The sequence below is a fragment of the Mustela nigripes genome, chromosome 5, assembly GCF_022355385.1.
Source record: "Mustela nigripes isolate SB6536 chromosome 5, MUSNIG.SB6536, whole genome shotgun sequence".
In the NCBI taxonomy this organism is placed as follows: Eukaryota; Metazoa; Chordata; class Mammalia; order Carnivora; family Mustelidae; genus Mustela; species Mustela nigripes.
The window spans coordinates 94,764,261-94,785,591 of NC_081561.1; the positions used below are offsets into that span (position 1 = coordinate 94,764,261).

General features: G+C 33.3%; 1 protein-coding gene across 5 annotated transcripts in view; it reads left to right on the forward strand.

Moving 5' to 3' along the window:
• STXBP5 (syntaxin binding protein 5) overlaps positions 1–21,331 on the forward strand; it is a 182,573-nt gene that overhangs the window by 153,175 nt on the left and 8,067 nt on the right. For all 5 annotated transcript variants that reach the window (XM_059400904.1, XM_059400906.1, XM_059400907.1 and 2 more), the window contains 4 exons: positions 475–714; positions 2,390–2,759; positions 3,760–3,925; positions 14,308–14,419. In XM_059400904.1, the coding sequence (XP_059256887.1) occupies positions 475–714; positions 2,390–2,759; positions 3,760–3,925; positions 14,308–14,419 (888 nt within the window). The remainder of the gene's footprint in view (positions 1–474; positions 715–2,389; positions 2,760–3,759; positions 3,926–14,307; positions 14,420–21,331) is intronic.

The following is a 21,331-nucleotide window of genomic DNA, read 5'->3' on the forward strand; positions in this document are numbered from 1 at the left end:
AACAAATAGCCACACCAAAAACCATATAGATCACACAGGCAGAAATTCTCTGGAATTGCACCCAGCTCTCTTCTGAGAATTTATGAATTTATGAATTTATCTGTTTGTATTTTATATCTAAACAAAGGAAAATTATTACCATAAAAGTAAATTGTTGGGCGCCTGGGTGGCTTAATGGGTTAAGCCGCTGCCTTCGGCTCAGGTCATGATCTCAGGGTCCTGGGATCGAGTCCCATATTGGGCTGTCTGCTCAACAGGGAGCCTGCTTCCCTCTCTCTCTCTCTCTGCCTGCCTCTCTACCTACTTGTGATCTCTGTCAAATAAATAAATAAAATCTTAAAAAAAAAAAAGTAAATTGTTTTTGATTAAAAACTAAAATATGCTATAGGTTTTGTCTTTTTGCAAATTAACCATTTTGTCAGATTTTTATGATATTTTATAACAGGCAATCTCACCCATTTTAATTTATTTCAGATATAAAAGATAATTCCTTCAGCCGATCACGGAGTTCCAGCGTAACCAGCATTGATAAAGAATCTCGAGAAGCAATTTCTGCTCTTCATTTCTGTGAAACTTTTACTCGAAAGGCAGATTCATCTCCCTCCCCATGTTTATGGGTTGGTACTACATTGGGAACAGTGCTAGTTATTGCACTGAACCTTCCCCCAGGAGGAGAACAAAGACTTCTTCAGCCAGTCATTGTCTCTCCAAGTGGTATGTATGCTTTCATGCTGTGCTTGCACTGAAGGTCTGACTTGCTGTATTTGGTAGAAGCCTTTGCTTTTCATTTTTGAAATGATCTATGAATTCTAAAATGTAAACTAAATGTTTACATTTAGATGTAGTCTTGTGTTTTTAATGAAAGAATACATGAATAAGATTCCAGTGTATCTTTTATTTATACAGCCATCCAGGTTTTGCATTATTTTTAACTCTACCATCATGTCTAAAATGATTTTCATTAGAAAATAAAAAAAAATAAAAAAGCAACTGCTCTTCTAATGCATTCAAAGATACCTTAAAATGCTATGTTCTGTAAGCAAAAGGGTAGTACCATGTTCAGGAGAAAAAGCAAAAAATATTTTTTGAACAGCATAGTGTTGGCTGTTTTTAATATCTAAATGTGAAGTCTTAAATTATGTTGTTTTTCTCCTTTGAAGTATTAGGAAAAGGTGACTTAATAGCAGATCTTAAGAAAAAAATTATGACTTGTATATTGAAAATGAGATTCAATTTCATCAAATGTATGTGGAGTCTGATCTGGAAATAACTGAGAAATCTGGTTTTCATTACTAATTTATGCTGATTTAGAAAAAAAAACATGATTGTGCTCATTAGTGTATCCCTTGTTTATACAGTGGACTTTAACATTACTTGGAATTTAAAATTAAAATGTAATTATGATTTTAATGGTAATTTGTGAACTATCTTTACATCTTTACATCAAAGACACAGTTTGATTTATTCATCCAGCTCAATAAATATTTGAGAATGTTCTGTACGACTAGTTGTTAGAAAAGGTTACATAATGATAATATTACTAATCTCTTTCTTTATAGTAAGAATGGGTATAGAAAAAAAAGCCAGGAAAGATAAGCCACATAAAGAATGTTCTGATAGCCATATTTAAAAAGTTTTTAGGGACGCCTGGGTAGCTCAGTAGGTTAAAGCCTCTGCCTTCGACTCAGGTCATGGTCTCAGGGTCCTGGGATCGAGCCCCACATCGGGCTCTCTGCTCCACAGGGAGCTTGCTTCCCTTCCTTTCTCTCTGCCTGCCTCTCTGCCTACTTGTGATCTGTCTGACAAATAAATAAATAAAATCTTTAAAAAATAAATAAATAAAAAGTTTTTAAAAAGTGAAATTAATTTTAATGACACTTTATTTAGCCTAGCATATCTAAAATCCTATCGTTTCATCATATAACCAGTGTTTTTAAATTCTTAAGATATTTTACTTTTTTTTTTATAATGTCTTTAGATCTGGCATGTATTTTACTCTCACAGCATGCCACAAGTTGGACAAGGCCATATTTTCAAGGGCTCTGTAGCTATATGTGACTAGTGGCTGCCATATTGGACCGTGCAGCTCTAGACATCATCCACTTGCTCTCACACTTGTTGGTAGTACACTTGGCAGATATGAAAGAAGACATAGTTCCAGGCATCCCAATATTTACTGGTTTGGGACATGTAGTTCTGATTTCTTTTTCCAGATACACGCTCAGATACATGCTCAAAGAAAGGTTGAATCCCTTTAGTAAGCCGGTGTACAATTTCAATTTAATATGCATTCTATGTGTTGTTGAATGTCTTTTATGTGTCAGTTGGAATATACATATTTGCTGTGGGGGTTAAAATACTTGTTATCTACTAAACTTACATATTTTAGGTACTATATTGAGGTTAAAAGGGGCGATCCTGAGAATGGCATTCCTGGATACCACAGGCTGCTTAGTGCCACCCGCGTATGAATCCTGGAGAGAACACAATGTTCCTGAAGAAAAAGATGAAAAGGAGAAATTAAAGAAACGACGACCTGTCTCCGTATCCCCCTCCTCTTCTCAGGAAATTAGTGAAAACCAGTATGCCGTGATATGTTCTGAAAAGCAAGCAAAAGTCATCTCACTGCCAACTCAGAACTGTGCTTACAAGCAAAACATTACAGAGACCTCATTTGTGCTTCGTGGAGATATCGTAGCATTGAGTAACAGTATTTGCCTTGCCTGCTTCTGCGCTAACGGACATATTATGACTTTTAGGTAAGAGTTACACATTTTTAAAAAACATAAACATGGCATTTACAGCCTTAAAACAGAACTATGGAATTACATTCCACTAAAATGAAATGCTTTTGTTTACAGTCTTATACACTGAGAATTTATTTTCATTCAGTTAATAGTGAACAAGTTTATGAAGAATACAAATCAGTTTTATCTACCTCTCAAGTATACTAGATCACAAGATTTATAAGGTCCTGCTGTTTTTGCCTTCTGTAATACTTTGTTCAAGACTAAAACCTACCTTGTTTTTTTTTTTTTGTTTTGTTTTGTTTTATTTCCAGTTAGTTAACATACAGTGTTGTATTAGTTTCAGGTGTGCATGAGATTCAACACTTCTACACATCACCCAGTGCTCACCATTACTAGTGTGCTACTTAATCCCCATCACCTATTTCACCCATTCCTCCATCACCCTCCCCTCTGGTAACCATCAGTTTGTTCTCTATAATTAAGAGTTTGTTTCTTGATTTGTCTCTCTCTCTCATTTTTTTCCCTTTGTTTTTTTTGTTTCTGAAATTCCACTGAGTGAAGTCATATGATATTTGTCTTTCTCTGACTTATTTTACTAAGTGTTATACACTCTAGCTCCATCCATGTCAATGCAAATGGCAAGACTGCATTCTTTTTAATGACTGAATAATATTCCATTGGCTATACACAGACACACACATATATATATATACATGTGTATATATACACAAAATATATATGGAAGAAGATGTAGATCTTCTTTGTCCATTTATCAGTCAGTGGATACTTGGGCTGCTTCCATATCTGGGCTATTATAAATAATGCTGCTATAAGCATAGAAGTGCATGTATCCTTTGAATTAGGGTTCTTCTATTCTTTGGGTGAATACCCAGTAGTGTGATTATTGGATCACAAAGTTGTTTTACTTTTAACTTTTTGAGGACCTTCCATACTGTTTTCCAAAACCTACCTTGTTTCTTATTAACGACTTTTTAATATTTTTCTCAAGTTTGCCAAGTTTAAGGCCTCTACTGGATGTATATTACTTGCCCCTTACCAACATGCGGATAGCCAGAACATTCTGCTTCACCAACAATGGACAAGCATCATATCTTGTTTCACCTACAGAAATCCAGAGACTCACTTACAGTCAAGAGACCTGTGAAAATCTTCAGGTAAATGACAAAAATATTACTATAATTTCTTCAAAGGTGAAATATTCTCTAAGATCCCTTACTTTTGTTTCTCTCTTACTCTCTCAGTACTATACAAATGAGCCTATATGGGAAAATCCAAAGCCTGACTTCAGAGCATATGCTTTGAGACTTGTGATAAAAGTAACTTCATCAGACTCTTGTTATAAGAGGGACTTATCTCACTGACTCATATTTTTTCAACCCAGTGATGGTATAGAAATATGAAATATTACATACATTTTATACATGCTCTCCACGTATAATAAATAACAATTATACACACAAAGAAACCTTTTTAAGGAAGTGTGTTAAAGTGGAAATAATTATATCTGCATATTATTTCATCCCCTCTCATACACTCTGTATTCACAAGGATGTATATATATGTAAGAAAAAATAAGATTTCATAGTTTTACTTTGAATATTTTTGTTGATCTGTTTGCAAGAGACTACATTCTTTAAATATAAAACTGTTTCTTTTTTTAATATTCAAGTGCCTTATGTGCTTACATATACTGTTGGCCCTTGAGCAAGATGTGTTTGAACTGCACGAGTGGACTATACACAGATTTTTTTTCCAACAAATACAATACAATACTGTAACTATTTTTTTCTTCCTCATGGTTTTCTTAACATTTTCTTTCCTCCAGCTTACCTTAATGTAAGAATACAGTATATAATAAGTATAACATATAAAATATGTGCTAATCCACTCTTTATGTCATCAGTAAGGCTTCTAGTCAGCAGTATACTATTAGTAAACTTCTGGAGGCTTCAAAAGTTACACAAGAATTTTTGACTGTGCAGGGCGATTGGGCCCCTAACCATCACACTATTCAAGGAACAACTGTATGTTAAAAACTATCAGTTTCATTTCACCTTTTAAAATAAAAGTGCTTTTATATTGAGCTAAAATATTAAAATATTAAACATATATATTAATTGATACTTAGCAGAAACCATTATCTAAGGGAACTTTAAGGGAGCATGTTAATGAGACTTTTTACAATTAGCCCTATTTTACTTGTCTGTAATGAATTTGTGGCTCATTTTTAGAATCTGAGCTTTAGAGTCAAGACTGAATTTAAGGCCCATTGTTGCTAATAATTACACAATGATGTGACCTTAGACAAGTTACTTATTGTCTCTGAGCTTCATCATCTTTAAAAATAGGATTAAAAATAATATCCACGCTATAGGATATGGTATGAATTAAAGAAGACAAAGCATGTGAAGTGCTTAGCATAGTGCTTGGTACAGGGTGTGGGCTTACTGTCAGATATTAGTATTATTTCAGTGAGCTAAACTGTCCTGGGAATGTACTCCTAATGATATTATTATGAACCTTGAGAGTGAAACAGAATTGTAGATCTAATATGTTAGATATAAAGTTACATTTACATTAGGGTGGAGATGTTTTTTCAAAGATTCTTAGGTTTCTGAATTAAACCTTCTCTTTTTATGGGGAAGGTAAAATTTTTCTTTAGTGTTTCCTTTCACTAGTAAAATGTTACTGTATTAAGAAATAATACGGGCAGTTTAATTTATTCTTAATTCATTTCATCTGAAATGTGGTCTTAATTCAATTACTCAAAATTTTAAACATCATCACTTTTTTTGAGATCAAGTCTATTCTTTGGTTAGTGTTTTATTTTAGTAAAAATCAATAGCAGCAGTAAACTTTACCCATTATTTTTAAATGAAATGGTCCTTTAGTAACTCAATTTCTTTTAATAACTATCTGTTCTGTACCCTCATGGTAAATGATAAATGAAAAGTGAACTCCAAGCAATCTGTGATAGAATGTTTTTTTGAACATTATTTACATTTTATTTACCTCTGTATTTTCAATGCCTAAAAGTAATGCTTTGATAAAAATATGTTGTACCATTGACTTTATAAATACTATTCCTTGGTTTCCAGAGTGCCCTAATTGTGCATTCATTTAACTTTAACCAAAAAATAAAGAAGATGCCTACAAACATTAATGGAGTTTCCAGCGCAGCTGGAATAATAGGAACCAGATTAACCCTCCTGCCTGAAGCAGCCCCAAAAAAGCAGACATGAACATGAAATGACAGTTTTCAAGATCCTGAACATTTGCAGTGAAGGAAAGTAATCCCTTAGAGACAGGAAACAAAGGAAGTGCTCTAGCTTTAGTGCCTTGATAGAGTTTCCAGAGCATGCATAGAGGGAAGGTACTTAGGCAGAGTCTGACCAACTTCCTGTGTTTAGGAGACAGAGCCAAGAGTCTGGGAAGACCAAGTAAGTTAAAGTTCTTCGAGGACCAGAGAGAAAAGAGGTATATAGAGAGAGAATGTCTGCAGAGGGTCTGCCAAAAGTTTTCAGTAGAGTACTGTTGAGCACATGCTTGTAGATACTCTTTGGCCTGGGAAAAAGCCATCTGATAGGAATAGAAAATTAGAGGGATTTGTGCCTGGTCCCAGGGCCAGGCACAGTTCCTGCTCCCAATAGCCAAGCTAAAAAATGTATAATTGATGAGTGTGTTAGTTTCCTGAAGCTGCTATAGCAAATCACCATAAACTTGGTGACCAAAAACAACATAAGTTTATTCTCTCCCACTTCAGAAAGTCAGAAATCTGAAGTAAGTTTCACTGAGCCAACAGCAAGGTGTTGGCAGAATCATGCTCCCTTCAGGGGCTCTAGAGAGGATCTTGCCCCTTTAAGGTGCCAGCATTCCTGGACTTGTGATTGCATTATTCCAATCTTACCTTTATGGTCACCTTGCTTCCTCCTCTTGTGCCTGTGTCCGATCTCCCTCTTATAAAAAGACTTGTAATTGGATTTAGGATCCACCTAGATAATCAGGATAAATTCCCCATGGCAGAATACTTAATCACATTTGCAAGACACCATCTCCTCTTTTTGTTTTTCAAGATGTAACATTTATAGGTTTCGGGGATTAGAACCTGATTTTTTTTTTTTTTGAGACTTTTTTTTATTTGAGAGAGAGTGCAAGAGAGAGAGCGCATGAGTTGGGTGGGGGGGGGGGGGCAGAGGGGCGAAGGGAAAGGGAGAAGCTGAGCACAAAGAGCCTGATGTGAAGCTCAATCCCAGGCGCCTGGGATCATGACCTGAGCCAAAGGCAGACTCTTAACTGACTAAGCCACCTGGATGCCCCCTAGAACCTGGTATTTAAATGGCCATTATTCAGTCTAATTCAGTGACAAATTGGGTAGAGTATGCAGGAGGGTCTGGGCTCATTAGTTGGGGAATAATTAGCCCTAAAAGGAGTGCTGCTTCCGACCTGCCTAACAAATTACGAAAGTGAGACCCAAAAGGATCAAAATGTTTCCTCTTGTCCCAGAATGAAGCTTAAGACAACTTAGCAAGATGAGAAATATCCAGTACTCAACAAGGTAAAAATCAAAAGATCTGGCATCCAGTCAGATTGTCAGGAAAATATGACCCATAATAAGAAGAATAATTAATCTTTTTAAGAAACCAAACCAGAACTGACAGAAATATTACAATTAGTACAGAAGAACATCAAAACAGTTATTATTGTCTTCCATACATTCAAAAAGTTAAGTGGGATGTGGAAGATACAAAAAACCAAAATCAAAGTTCTAGAGATGAAAACCTTCCGTGCTTGAGATGAAAAATATACTGGATGGGATTAACAACAGATCAGACATTGCAGATGAAAAGATTAGGTATTTTAAAAGCATAGAAATAGAAAAAAAAAACTGAGTGTTTAAACGTGACAAATTCATAGCAATAAACCACTTGTATTAGAAGAGAAGTTCTTATCAAATCAGTGACCTCAGCTTCTACCATAAAAAACTGAAAAAGAAAAGCGAGTGAAACCCAAAGTAAGCAGAAGAAAGACAATAATAAATATCCAAGCAGGTTTAAACAGTGAACAGAAATAGAAAACAAGGAAACAATAGAAAAGCATAAATAAAACTGAAAGTTTGATCTCTGAAATAAATAAAATTGATCTCAAGCCAGTCTGATTATGAAGAGAGAAGTTACGAATTATCAGAATCAAGAATGAGAGAAGTAGCATTACTACAGATTCAAAAAATATTGAAATGGACAATAAGGAAATATTATGAAAAAATTCATGCCAATAAACTCAAAAACTTAGATGAAAATGAACAAATTCCTGGAGAGACACAAATTACCAAAGTTCACTAAAGAAAAAAAGATAAACTGAAGAGTACTGTATCTGAGAAGAAAATTCCAAGCCCAGATGGCTTCACTGATGAATTCTATGAACATTTTAAGGAAGAAATACCAGTTCTACACAAAACTCAAAAATTGAAGTGGGGAACTCCTTCCCAGCTCATTCTAGAAGTTAAAATTAACATGATATAAAAAATAGACAAAGACTTTACAAAAATTATACACAGATCAATATACATCACTAATACAGATGTAAAAATTAGGAAGAAAGTTTTAGCAAATTGAATCTAACAGTATATGAGAAGGATAATTCTGGTCATGATTAATTATCATGGCATTTACCCCAGGAATGTGTAAGTCAATCACTGTAATTCACCATATTAGTTAACTAATAGAAAGCAGTTGACAAAATCCAACACCCTTTCCAAATTTGAGAAAAAAAAAAAAAATCTCAGCAAAGAAAAAATAAAAGGGAGCTTAAAAGACATCTAGGGAAAATCTATACCTAATACTTAGTGATTAGTTACTGAATAATTTTTCCTTAAAATCAGCTAGAAAGTGACATTTACTCTCAACACTCCTGTTCAGTGTTGTATTTTGTTCAGTGTTGTATTTAAGGTTCTACCCAGTGCATTCAGGCAAGAAAAGAAAAAAAAAAACATCTCAACTGGAAAGGATAAAGTAAACTAGTTGTTATTCACAGATGACATGATCATCCATCTAGGAAATTTATTCAGAAAGCTACTAGAAATAATAACAGTTTGACAGTAATGCGAGATATGAGATCAATATGCAGAAAAAAAAATTCTGTGCAAGCAGTGGTCATTTGGAAATTGAGAGTTAAAAAAACACCACCTAGCAGCCCCTGGGTGGCTCAGTGAGTTAAGTGTCTGCCTTTGGCTCAGGTCATGATCTTAGGGTTGTGGGATTTGAGTCCCACATAGGAGAAAGTGGGTATCGCTGCTCAACAGTGAGTCTTTTGCCCCTTCCTCCTACCCCAGCTTGTGCCGCTCACTCTCTCAAATAAGTAAATAAAATCTTTTAAGTAAATAAAAACACCATTTATAATAGCAACAAAAATATGATCTACTTTGAATAAATGACATTAATGTGAAGGACTTCTACATTGGAAATAGCAAAAACACTGAAAGAAATTTTTAATAATCTGAATAAATTGAAATATGTACCTTGTTCATGGGTCAGAAAATTCAATAGTAAGAGACCAGTTCTCCCAAAATTGATCTATAGATTTGAGGCAACCTCACAAAATCTCAGTGGAAATTTTTTGGGGGAAATTTATTCTAAAATTCATGTGGAAATGCATGGGACCTAGAATAGGCAGGACAACTCTGAAAAAGAATAAAGTTTACCATCTGATTTTAAGAATTACTGTAATGCTATAGTGACCAAAGAACATGGTACTGACATCAAATTAGATAACTAGATCAATAGAACGGAGTATAGAGTTCAGAAATACTCCCACACACATATATGGACAACTGACTTTTGAGAAAGACAATGCAATTGAGAAACGATTGCCTTCCCAACAAATGATGGAAAAATTGGATATTAAAATACAAAAAATGAGCTTTGATCCATACTTCACAGTATATATAGCAATTGACTCAACATGTATCATAGACCTACATGTAAATCCTAAAACTATAAAACTTTTAGAGGGAACCTAAGAGAAGATCTTTGTTAACTTGGGTTTGGTAAAGATTTCTTAGCTACAACACCAAACTCACCACCCATAAAAGAACAAATTGACAACTTCAACAAAATTTAAAACTTACGCTCTTCAAAGACGTTTAAGAAATAAAAATATAAGCCACAGTCTAGAAGAAAACCTTGGCAAAACATGTATCTATCTATAAAGAACTTATATCCAGAATATGTAAAAGCTCTTAAAAGCCAAGCAAGATAACCCAATAAAAGCATGGGCAAATATTTGAATAGCTCCTTTACCATGAAAAGATTTTGTTCAGCATTATTAGGCCTTACAGAACTGTAAGTTAAAACCATAATGAGATATCATAAATACTTAACTAGAAAGGCTAAAATTAAAAAGAACACTAGGGCAGCTTGGTGGTTCAGTCAGTTAAGCATCCAACTCTTTGTCTCAACTCGGGTCTCGATCTCAGGGTCTCAGGAGTTCAAGCCCGGTGTTCAGTTCCATGCTCAGAGGGGTCTACTTCTTCTCCCTCGCCCTCTGCTCCTCCTTCTTGCACTTGTGCTCACATTTTCTCTCAAATAAATTTTTAAAAAGGAAGAAGAAGAAGAATACCATGTCAAGTTCTCACAAGGATATAAAGGGTCTAGAACCCCAACACACTACTGGGACTATAAACAAACAAACAAACAAAAAGCAGTACAACCACTTTGGAAAACAGCTTAGCAGTTTCTTTAAAAGTTAAACATTCATAAACTGAAGACCTACCCATTCTATTCCTAGTTTTTTAACTCAAGAGAGAAGGAAATTGATATTCATAATTGTTGCATTTGTATTAGCCAAAAACCTGGAAACTACCTACATGTCCATTAACAGATGAGTGAATAATCAAATAACAATATATCCATACAGTAGAATAAAACTCATCAATAGAAAGGAACAAAAAGTTGATAACATTCAATATCATGGATGAATCTCAGTAATTATACTGAGTGAAATAAGCCAAGCCAAAAAAAGTTTACAAAATTGTATGATTCCACTTAAGTAAAACTGAAGAAAATATAAATTAACCAAGGTTGAGAGAAAGCTAATCAGCATTTACTTGGTGATGGGGGTTCAAGAAAGAACAAGAGGCTTTCCCATGCAAGCATAAGGAAGCATGAGTGATGGCTATGTTCATTATCTTGATGATGGCAATGATTTCACAGGTATATGTTAAAATTTTATACTTTAAGTATGTGCAGTTTGTCATATGTCAGTTACCTTAATAAAGCTGTTTTTAAAAATTCATGGCTCCAGAACTTTTTATTGTCTTGGAGAGGCAGTTAGTCCAAACTATATATTTATAGATTGAAATAACTAAATTTATTTCTACAGCATTATTCTAACCATATCTTGAGTAAAAACATGAGCAAAATGTACAAGTTATCTTCTCAAACTGACTGTTTTTATGTTTGAATTTAAATAAAAAACACAATTTTAAATAAGAGGTGGAACATATGAATTATTTCAGTTTAAACAATGTTACTGTCCTAAGCACCTTAATACTGTAATTTGTAAACAAACTCTCAAATACTCACTGAGCAAAATTTTTGACAGTTGAACTATTTAGCCTCTCTTAAGTGTTATACATTCAATATTGAAATTTATTGCTGTGCTCATCTTGGAAGATATTTATTTAGACTTGGTATTTTTATAACATAGGATTTTCTTAATCAAAATTATTGAAATCTGATTGGTTGATGTATTAAAAAGAGTTTAGTGATAAAGCATATTCATTGACCCATGAAATCAGTCCTAAATTTTACCCCATAAGGTTATTAACACACACGAAAAGTGAAACCCAAGAGTTCAACATCAGATTTGTTTTTTTGGTTTTTTTGGTTTTTTTAGATTTGTTTTTTATATATTCATATTTTAGGGTAGTTTAAAAGTTCCAGATACTATTTCAGACATACAGTTTACTATTATTAGATGTAGAAATATATCATAGAAAATACAAGTCTATTTTAGATTTTGCTAGCATTATTCGTCATTAAAATTAATCTTTTAAATAGTAAATTTAATCATAGGTAAAATCCTTATTTAAATACAAGCAAAAAAAATCTATAGATACTATTTAATGTTGTTGTAATATATGCTTTTTTAAAATCAGTGTTTCTCCCCAAATTTTAATACCGAGACTGCAGACTATAAGAAACTTTTAAACTTCCTTTAAAGATAATCTATTCATATTATTGATCTACTGATAAATGATTTCCACATTTCCTAATTTGTTTAATCTTTTGTTTGAAAGGAGTTTTTCTCTTTAAGTGTTTCTATCATTGGGTGTCTACTCTTGGCACTTTATATGTTCATTATCTTTAATCCTTAGAACATTCCAGGAGTAGATATTATTATCTCTTCTTTTTAAAGCTGAGGAAACCAGTTCTTTGAGAAACTGATTTGCCTAAAATGCCTCTGTGAATAAAAGGCAGAGATGAGAATCAGACCTAAGTCCATGTGTTTCCAAAGTTCATTCTCATTCCAGTAATTCCTATACTATATAAATGACTCTTCATTTATAAATATAATTTTTATATTCTTTGAATTTATAAAATTTAAGCTCAAATACCAAATAAATTAAGAGCTATAATTATAAAATAAATGTTTAAATGCATATCTACATACTATCACTTGTTACACATCATGTTACTCTTGATTTAGCATAAAAGACACTCAGATGAAAGCTGTTTGCCATTTTTGTTTTATCAATTTAATAGATACAGTTTAAATTGGAATCTGTTGTAGTACAGTATAAAAATAATCAGAAATTTGCCTAAAATCACCTTTGTTATATAATGTAATATAAATTTGAATTAAATAATAGTTATCAGTATATTCATTAGTAAGTTTTAACAAGTTTGACTTATTGACTTCAGGATATATATTTTTTTTTATTGTGACAGACAGCAGTTACATTTATTGTAATGAATACTGAGTAATGTATAGAATTTTTTAATCATTATGTTATACACCCAAAATTAATGTAACATTGTGTGTCGACTATGAATGAAAAAGAACAAATAAATAACCTGGACAAAAGTTTTCCAAAACAAAGATGAAAAACCAGAAGCAAACAGCAACAGGGCCTTTGGCGACTGTATTTTTTTAACACGTCTCCTTTGCCTGCTAGACTTCCCTGTATTTTCTATCTCACTGATACTATCCTACTTGTAAACTTTTAGGCTTTTAAAATATATGTAAAAATAATCTCATGCTAAACTGATATTTGACATAGCTAAATAACCACGCTTACTTAATCAGTACCATCTTTTCCTTTTAATTAAAGTCTTTTGTAGAAACAGTAGCCCCTTTTGTGTGCATCTTTCCTGTATATTTCTGAAATGCAAGGGGAGGGTCCAGACAATCTTCTTCCACTTTCAGGAGATTTTTCATTCTAGTTTTGTTCCACTTTGTAGAATTTCAGAGGGAAAAAAATGTACAGGCTTCAATTCACTTCATTATAAATGAGCTCTTGTTTATATTATGTTAACAATTATGTCTTCCCATTTATAATCTGGTTGGAGAAACAACATTAATATGAGTATACTTTAAAGTAAAATCTTTGAACATCCTTAAGTAATTTTTCTTAGCCCAGCCCTAAGGAAGAAACTAAAAAATACATGCTTCATCTTCAACTATAATAATGTGAAAACAGATACAGCAGAACTCCTATGCAGAACCAATAATGTACATGTCTTTTGTATCATAGCTACTACTCTGAAGTGGTCAGAAATGCAATCCCAAAGCCACACTATACTTTTACTTTGATTCTAAAACTTCCCAGAGCTGCCTTATAAATAATGTTGCTCCCAATCTCTCAAAGAAACTCCTCTTCCCTCTTACAATTCAGTAACATGTCAGCAACCTTTATTTTCTCCTGAGTTAGTTTTACCATTTCTTTGCTCTAAAAAATGGTAATTTCAGACAATAGAATCCTTCCTATCTCCCTGCCGAATTTCTGGAATCCCAGGTGTATGTTGGCATAATTCTCTTCCTAGACTATGTTTATGAAAAAAGAAGTTGAAGTGTCTTTCTAAATTACTAGTTTTCTGACTCAGCTGAAAGTGATAATTCCAGAACTGTGTATCACCATTATTACACTAAAGTTTTCAACTTACTATTAGCTTTTCTTCGTTCTAATGTAGGAGGACCTAAGTTTTAAACCAGTTATAAATTTTTGATGTCAGGAATTATGGGAAAATTTTGTCATACTGATTGGAATCTTCTTAAGATTAAGCAAGAATATAATTTTTGCTTGAAATGTAAGGAAAATAATCTAGCCAAAGTAGCAAGCAGCAAGTTAGTCAATTTAGTCTTAAGTGTTTCATTAAGTCAGTAGGTGCTGGATCTAATCATTTGAAATGGGCTCATTGTCTGTGACATCAACAGGTAATATTATAAGCTTAAATTAGAGTTTACAGTAATGGTTTTATAAATTATAGTTTAGTTTTCCCTGTAACTTTACCAATTACAATTTGTTTTGATTTTAAAGGAAATGTTGGGTGAACTCTTCACTCCTCTAGAAACACCTGAAGCACCAAACAGGGGATTCTTTAAAGGCTTATTTGGAGGTGGTGCACAATCTCTTGATAGAGAAGAACTGTGTAAGTTGATTTATTTAATTCGGATACTGTATCTGTAAATCTGAAACATTCAAAGCACTTAAATTCTTCTTATATGTATAAGTTATGTTCACCTTTTTCCTCTTTGTCACAATTACTATATCCATGTTTTTAGCAAAAATATATAAAGGTTTTTGTGTCATTCTAATCCTAATCGGGGGAATTTTAATTTTACTCAGGGAACCAAGAGGAGAATAGCTTCAGGTGGTTAAAAAGGAATATTCACAACTTTAAATGAATAGCTTACAAAATATTTTATTTTCATTAAATGTGATCCTTATTATTTCAATTCTATAATTTACTTTAATCGATGACCTTAACTTTGAAAAAGTTAACCTAAAAATTAATTTTACATTACCTTCAGAACTATTATCATAGCATAGAAGGTTATTTAAAATAGCAAAGTCTTGTTCACTTACTGCCTTCCACATAATTGGCACAGAGTAGAAATTAGTCCTTGAATAAACTAATAATAAGTCAATGATTGTTTGACACTTCTTTCAAATAGGAGCTGTTATGTCCTTAATTTCTTTTTATTCTCTTTGTTTTGCTAAAATACTATAGAATTTTCCTTTTGTGTTTGATTTACTAATTAGAAAAACTGTAAGATTAAATATCAGTAAGTAGTAGTGCAATGCAATTTAATTTTCAAAATTTACCCATATTATTGATCAGTCATCTTGGTACTAAGGATCAGTCCGTTTTAATTCATTTTTAAAAATGAAGACTGTTGTTTAAGTTATGGGGAACTGATAATTTGGAATAACATTCTCACCAAAGATAATTGATGAAGTTACACAAAATTTAATTTTTTTTTAATTTTTATTTATTTATTTATTTTAGTTCTTAAAAACATCAGAGAGCTAACAGTATAGTAAAGATATGGGGAAGGATGAGTGCTCAGAGTGCTGAGTCTGGCAGACTGAGGCCACTTTGACCCTGGAATACTTTGCTAATCTGAAGTGGGAGGCCGAGATACTCAACTGTGTTTATACTAGCAAGGTGGGCTCCTACAAGGAGTAAGCATAGGGATCTTGTTAAACAATTTCTCTTTGCAAGGATCCCAAAGGTCACAGCTTACGGAGTAAAGGTGAACTGGAAATCAATCAGCCCTCACACACAGAGACTGAGCTCAGCTTTAAATTACCTGAATGTGGGCGCCTGGGTGGCTCAGTGGGTTAAGCCGCTGCCTTTGGCTCAGGTCATGATATCAGGGTCCTGGGATTGAGTCCCACATCAGGCTCTCTGCTCAGCAGGGGGCCTGCTTCCTCCTCTCTCTCTCTGCCTGCCTCTCTGCCTATATGTGATCTCTCAGTCAAATAAATAATAAAATCTTAAAAAAAAAATTTACCTGAATGTCCCAGAAAGCTTTCAACCTTAGTTAAGTATTATTACGGACTGTTCAAGTCCCTAGCACCTGGCAGAAGCAATTGAAAATGTGCCCTAAAGGAAAATAACATATTCCAAGTCCTCAAATTATTTGTAGAAATATGCCAACTATGTCATCAAAGTTAACCATGAACACTAGTAATCAACACCATGAACAATGAAACAAAAAAGGTAGAAGCAAATCACAGGCACTTCAAATATTAGAATTATCAGACATAAACTGTAAAATAATTATGCATATTCTACGTTCACGTTCACCATGTCTGAACATTTTGTCAGATAACTGAAAACTCTAAAAATCAATACCAATAAATAGGTAAAAAACTAAAATGAAGTTCTGGAACTGAAAGATTAAAAAAAAAACAAATTTAAAATCTGGATAAATTTGACCACAAGTGAGACACAACTTAAGAGAAAATTATACAGCTTGAAGATAGTCAAAATAGACCATTTAGAATGTAGTACAGAGAAACAAAAAAGATGTAAAATACAAAGAAGATAAAGGAAATAGAAGTTGCAGTGAGAAGATCTAACATATGTTAGACTTCTCAAGAAAGAAATAGGAAAGCAGGGCACCTGGGTGGCTCAGTGGGCTAAAGCCTCTGCCTTCGGCTCAGGTCATGATCCCAGGGTCCTGGGATCGAGCCCTGCATCAGGCTCTCTGCTTGGCAGGGAGCCTGCTTCCTCCTTTCTCTCTCTGCCTGCCTCTCTGCCTACTTGTGATCTATGTCTGTCAAATAAATAAATAAAATCTTTAAAAAAAAAATAGGAAAACATGTAAAGAAGCATCAATATGTAAACATACATGACTGGAAATTTTTCAGTATTGATAGATGATACTAATTCACATATTGAGGGAAACCTAATGAATTCCAAGAGTATATATGTATTTTTTAATTCACAGCTAGAGGTGTGCCTGGGTGGCTTAGTCGGTTAAGTGTCTGAATTTTGGTTTTGGTTCAGGTCATGATACCATAGTCATGGAATTGACCCCTGCTTTGGGCTCAGCATGGAATCTACTTGGGATTCTCCTTCTCTCTCTCTGATCCCTCCACTCTCTCTCTTTCTTTTTCTCTCTCTCTCAAATAAATAAATCTTAAAAAATTCAAAGCTAGATATTTTACATGAAAATAGAGTATATCAAAGACGAGAAGAAAATCTTCTAGGTGACCAGAGAAAAATGAGGTATTTTTTAACAAGCAGTAGACTGACTTCTCAACAGTTGAAGATAGAAAATATACTTCAGGAATGAGACTTCTAAACAACTTGCCACCACACTAAAGGGAACTCTAAAAGCTGTACTTCACAGAGAGGGAAAATAATCCTCCATGGAATGTCAGAGCTGTAAGAAACAATGTTCTAGAAAGAAAGTAGCAGGTCCATGCATAAATATAATCTTTATGGACTATAAAGCAAAATCTCATAGTATGTGTATACACATATAAATAGACTGTGACCCAAAACACATAAAATCAAGGGAGTCACAAAGGGTAATGAATTTATTTTTTTAAAGATTTTATTTATTTATTTGACAGAGATCACAAGTAGGCAGAGAGACAGGCAGAGAGAGAAAGGAGGAAGCGGGCTCCCTGCCAAGCAGAGAGCCCGATGTGGGGCTCGATCCCAGGACCCTGGGATCATGACCTGAGCAGAAGGCAGAGGCTTTAACCCACTGAGCCACCCAGGCACCCAACGGTAATGAATTTAAAGTGAACTGAGATCATACATTCTTTGAGAGTCTTTTTAAAAATATCTAGCAGCATTAATAAGGATGCATGTGAAAATTTCTAAGTTGACCTCTACAACCTAGTACATAACTTCAGGTGAATAGCAGGAAAATCACAGTCCTTCCAAAGTAAGGCAAGAAAGATGGAGAGAAAGAACACAAAACAGGTGAGATAAATAGAAAGCACGTAAAGGACTGTAGACTTAAATATAAATAATCATAGTAATTATGTCCCATTTAAAAGGCAAACGTCATCCAACTGACCTTAAGAAGAAAAAAATATACATTGTTTACAGCAGACATACTTAATACAAGTATTAAAATTTTAAAAGAAAAACATGAGCACAAATGAGGACTCAGCTGGTTTAGCTGTATTAATAATCAAAATGTAAATATTAAGGCTTTATTGAATACACCTTATATTTTCACTTCAAAATACATAAAGAAATAATGACATGACTACTAGAAGAGACCATTTCCCAATCATAGCAGGAAACTGCTAATATGCCCCTTGATTGAGATATAAAAACAGACAACAATAAGTCTTCTAGTAAAAGATATAGAATACATGAACAACACAATTAATGAACTTAAACCTAATGAAACATACACAGGATGTTCATAAAATATATTTGTAGGGGGACACCTGGGTGGCTCAGTGGTCAAAGCCCCTCTTCAGCTCAGGTCATGATTTCAGGGTCCTGGGATTGAGCCCCACATCAGGCTCTTTACTCAGCAGGGAGCCTGCTTCCTACTCCCTTTCTTTCTGCTTTCCTCTCTGCCTACTTGTAATCTCTGTCAAATAAATAAATAAAATTTTCAAAAATATACATATATATTTATAGGGAAATTATAGATGTATATTGAATTATTTTGGAGTAAAATGTCATGTCTATAATGAATTTTGAATATTTAAAAATTTTACCTGAAGACATTCACATAGCAAAAAAATGTTATCTATTACCAAAATTAGATAATAAGTGTATGAAGGTTTATGATATAGTTCTTTTACTTTCCTGTATATTTGAAACTTGGCATTTTAAAAAGTTGGGGTTTAAGTGAACCATATATTAAGTGATTTTTAAAAAACAAAATTTCAAAGGATTAAAATCAATTAAGCATTTGTGATCTAATCACAATGCAATTATGCCTGTAATTAATAACAAAGCTAATTTTAAATCCGCATATTAAAAATTAAGAAATAAACTTTTTTTAATAACCCATGTGTCAAAGAACTTGATAACCATTGGTATGCATTTAAAGTAGTAGTGACATTTATAGCCTTAAATATATATATATAATATTACTCAAAAAGAAAACGTGAAAATGACTGAACTGAATATCCATCTCTAAAAGGCAGAAAACACTGCAAAATAAACCAAAGAAAATAGAAGGTAATAAGATAATAATGACTTAGTAAACAAATGCAAAATTGAAAAAAAAAAATCAACAGAACCAAAAGTTGATTTTTTGAAGACTTAATAAATTGATAAATCTCCAGTGAAACTGAGCAAAAAAAAAAGGAAGGAAGGAAGAAAAGAAAGGAAGGCATAAGTAAACACTATCAGGAATGAAGAAAGATAAGAGAATGTAACTGCCCTACTTAAAATATCAAAGCGAGCAACTTGTTGAATCTATTTTTCTGAAACCATTTCTCTCTCTCTCCATAGCTGGAAAGAGCTCTTTGCTTGTGATTACAAGGGGTTTACCTGGATGGTCTATCTCTAGCTCCTTAACTTAATCACATCTGCCTCATTTCGTTTCCTGTGTGAGGTAGCATAATCACAGGCTCCAGGAATTAGAGTAAGGTCATCTTTTAGAGGAGTGGGGGACATTATTCTGTCTACCACAATCACATCAAAACAAACAGAAGAAGTCAGATACTTAGAAATAAATCTTAACAGATGTTTAGGACCCTGTGGGGAAAACAGATAGTTACATAACTTTGTTGACAGAAGTTAAAGACCCAAGTAAAAGAAATATACCATGTTCATGCAGTAGAAGATTCAGTAAAAGGCAACAGTTCTCCCAAAATTGATTTCTGCATTCATAGATATACACTAAATGAAGACCTTCTCAAAATCAACTTCCCCCCAAAATTTTAAACTGATGATAACCTTCAGATGGAAATTCAAAAGGTCTTACCTCTTCTATTTAGCCTCATATTAGAAGTTTTAACTAAGGCAATTAGGCAAGACAAGGAACTAAAGGGCATCCAGATTAGAATGGAAGAAGAAAAATCTGTATTTGCAGATGACATAATCTTGAAATAGAGAATCTTAAGCCACACCAGAAAATAAATAAATAAATAAATAAATAAGGAATAAGTTCAGCAAGATTGCAGGATACAAAATCAATATAAATAATCAACTTTATTTCTTCTGCATACTAGCAATGAACAAATCAAATATTAAATTAAGAAAACAGTTCCATTTATAATAGCATCAAAAAGGTAAAATACTTGGGAATAATTTAACAAAAGAAGTGTAAAATGCACTAAAAACTTCAAAATACTTAAAGATATTAAGTCATAGAGAAATGGATTGATATTCAACGTTCATGGGTTGGAAGATTAAATAGCGGGAAGATGGCCATGGTCCCCAAGTTGATCTATGCATTCAACACAATCCCTGTCAAAATACCAGCTCTTTTTTTTTTTTTTTTTTTTGAAGAAAGACTGCTCCTAACATTTTTATGGAAATGGAAAGGATCCAAAATAGCCACACATACACAAAAAATTTTTTAAAGAAGATAAATGACAGAGAACTCAACATCTTTCAGTTTCTGAAGTTACTGCAGAACTATAATTATCAAGATAGTGCAGTACTCGCATAAGGAGAGGTGCACAGACCAATAGAATAGAACTGAGAATCCAGAAATAAGTCCATACATGTATGGTTAATTGATTTTCTACAAGGATGCCAAGAAAATTTGAAGGTAAAAGGATGGTCTTTTCAACAGATGGTGTTGGGACAACTGGATATCCACATGCAAAAGAATGAAGTTGATTCTTCCCCTCCCACCATTCACAAAAATTAACTCAAAATGGATCAAAGACCTTAATGTAAGAGCTAAAACAGTAAAAGCCATAGAGGAAAACATAGATATACATCTCTGTGACCCGAAATTAGGCAGTGATTTTTTTTTAGGTATGACACTGAAGTCATAAGCAACCAAAAGAAAAACATAGATAAATTGAATTTCATTAAAATTAAAAATCAACACTCTCAAGAAAGTGACAAGACAAACCACAGATTGTGCTAAAATATTATAAATCTTATATCTAATCTATCTGAAATCTGATAAAAAGCCCAGTATTCAAAATATATGAAGAATTCTTACAACTTAACAATAAAAAGACAGCCCAGTTTTTAAATGGCAAAGGTTTGAATAGACAGTATTCCAGACAAAATACAAATGGCCAGTAAACATATAAAAGGATGTACAACATCATTTCTCATTAGGGGAGCACAAATCAAATATCACTTCACACTATAATGGCTATAATCAAAAAGATGTTAGCAAGAATGAAGAGAAATTGGAACTCCTACATTGCTGGTGGAAATGTAAAAATGACAGACCCTCTTTGGAAAACTGGCAGTTCCTCAAAAAAATAAACATAAAGTTATCACTGGACTCAACAATTCCACTCCCAGGTATAAATACCCAAGAGAACTGAAAACACATATTCACACAAAAACTTGTAAAAATGTTCATAGCAGCATTATTCATAACAGCCAGAAAGTAGAAACAACTCAAATGTCCATCAGCTGATGAAT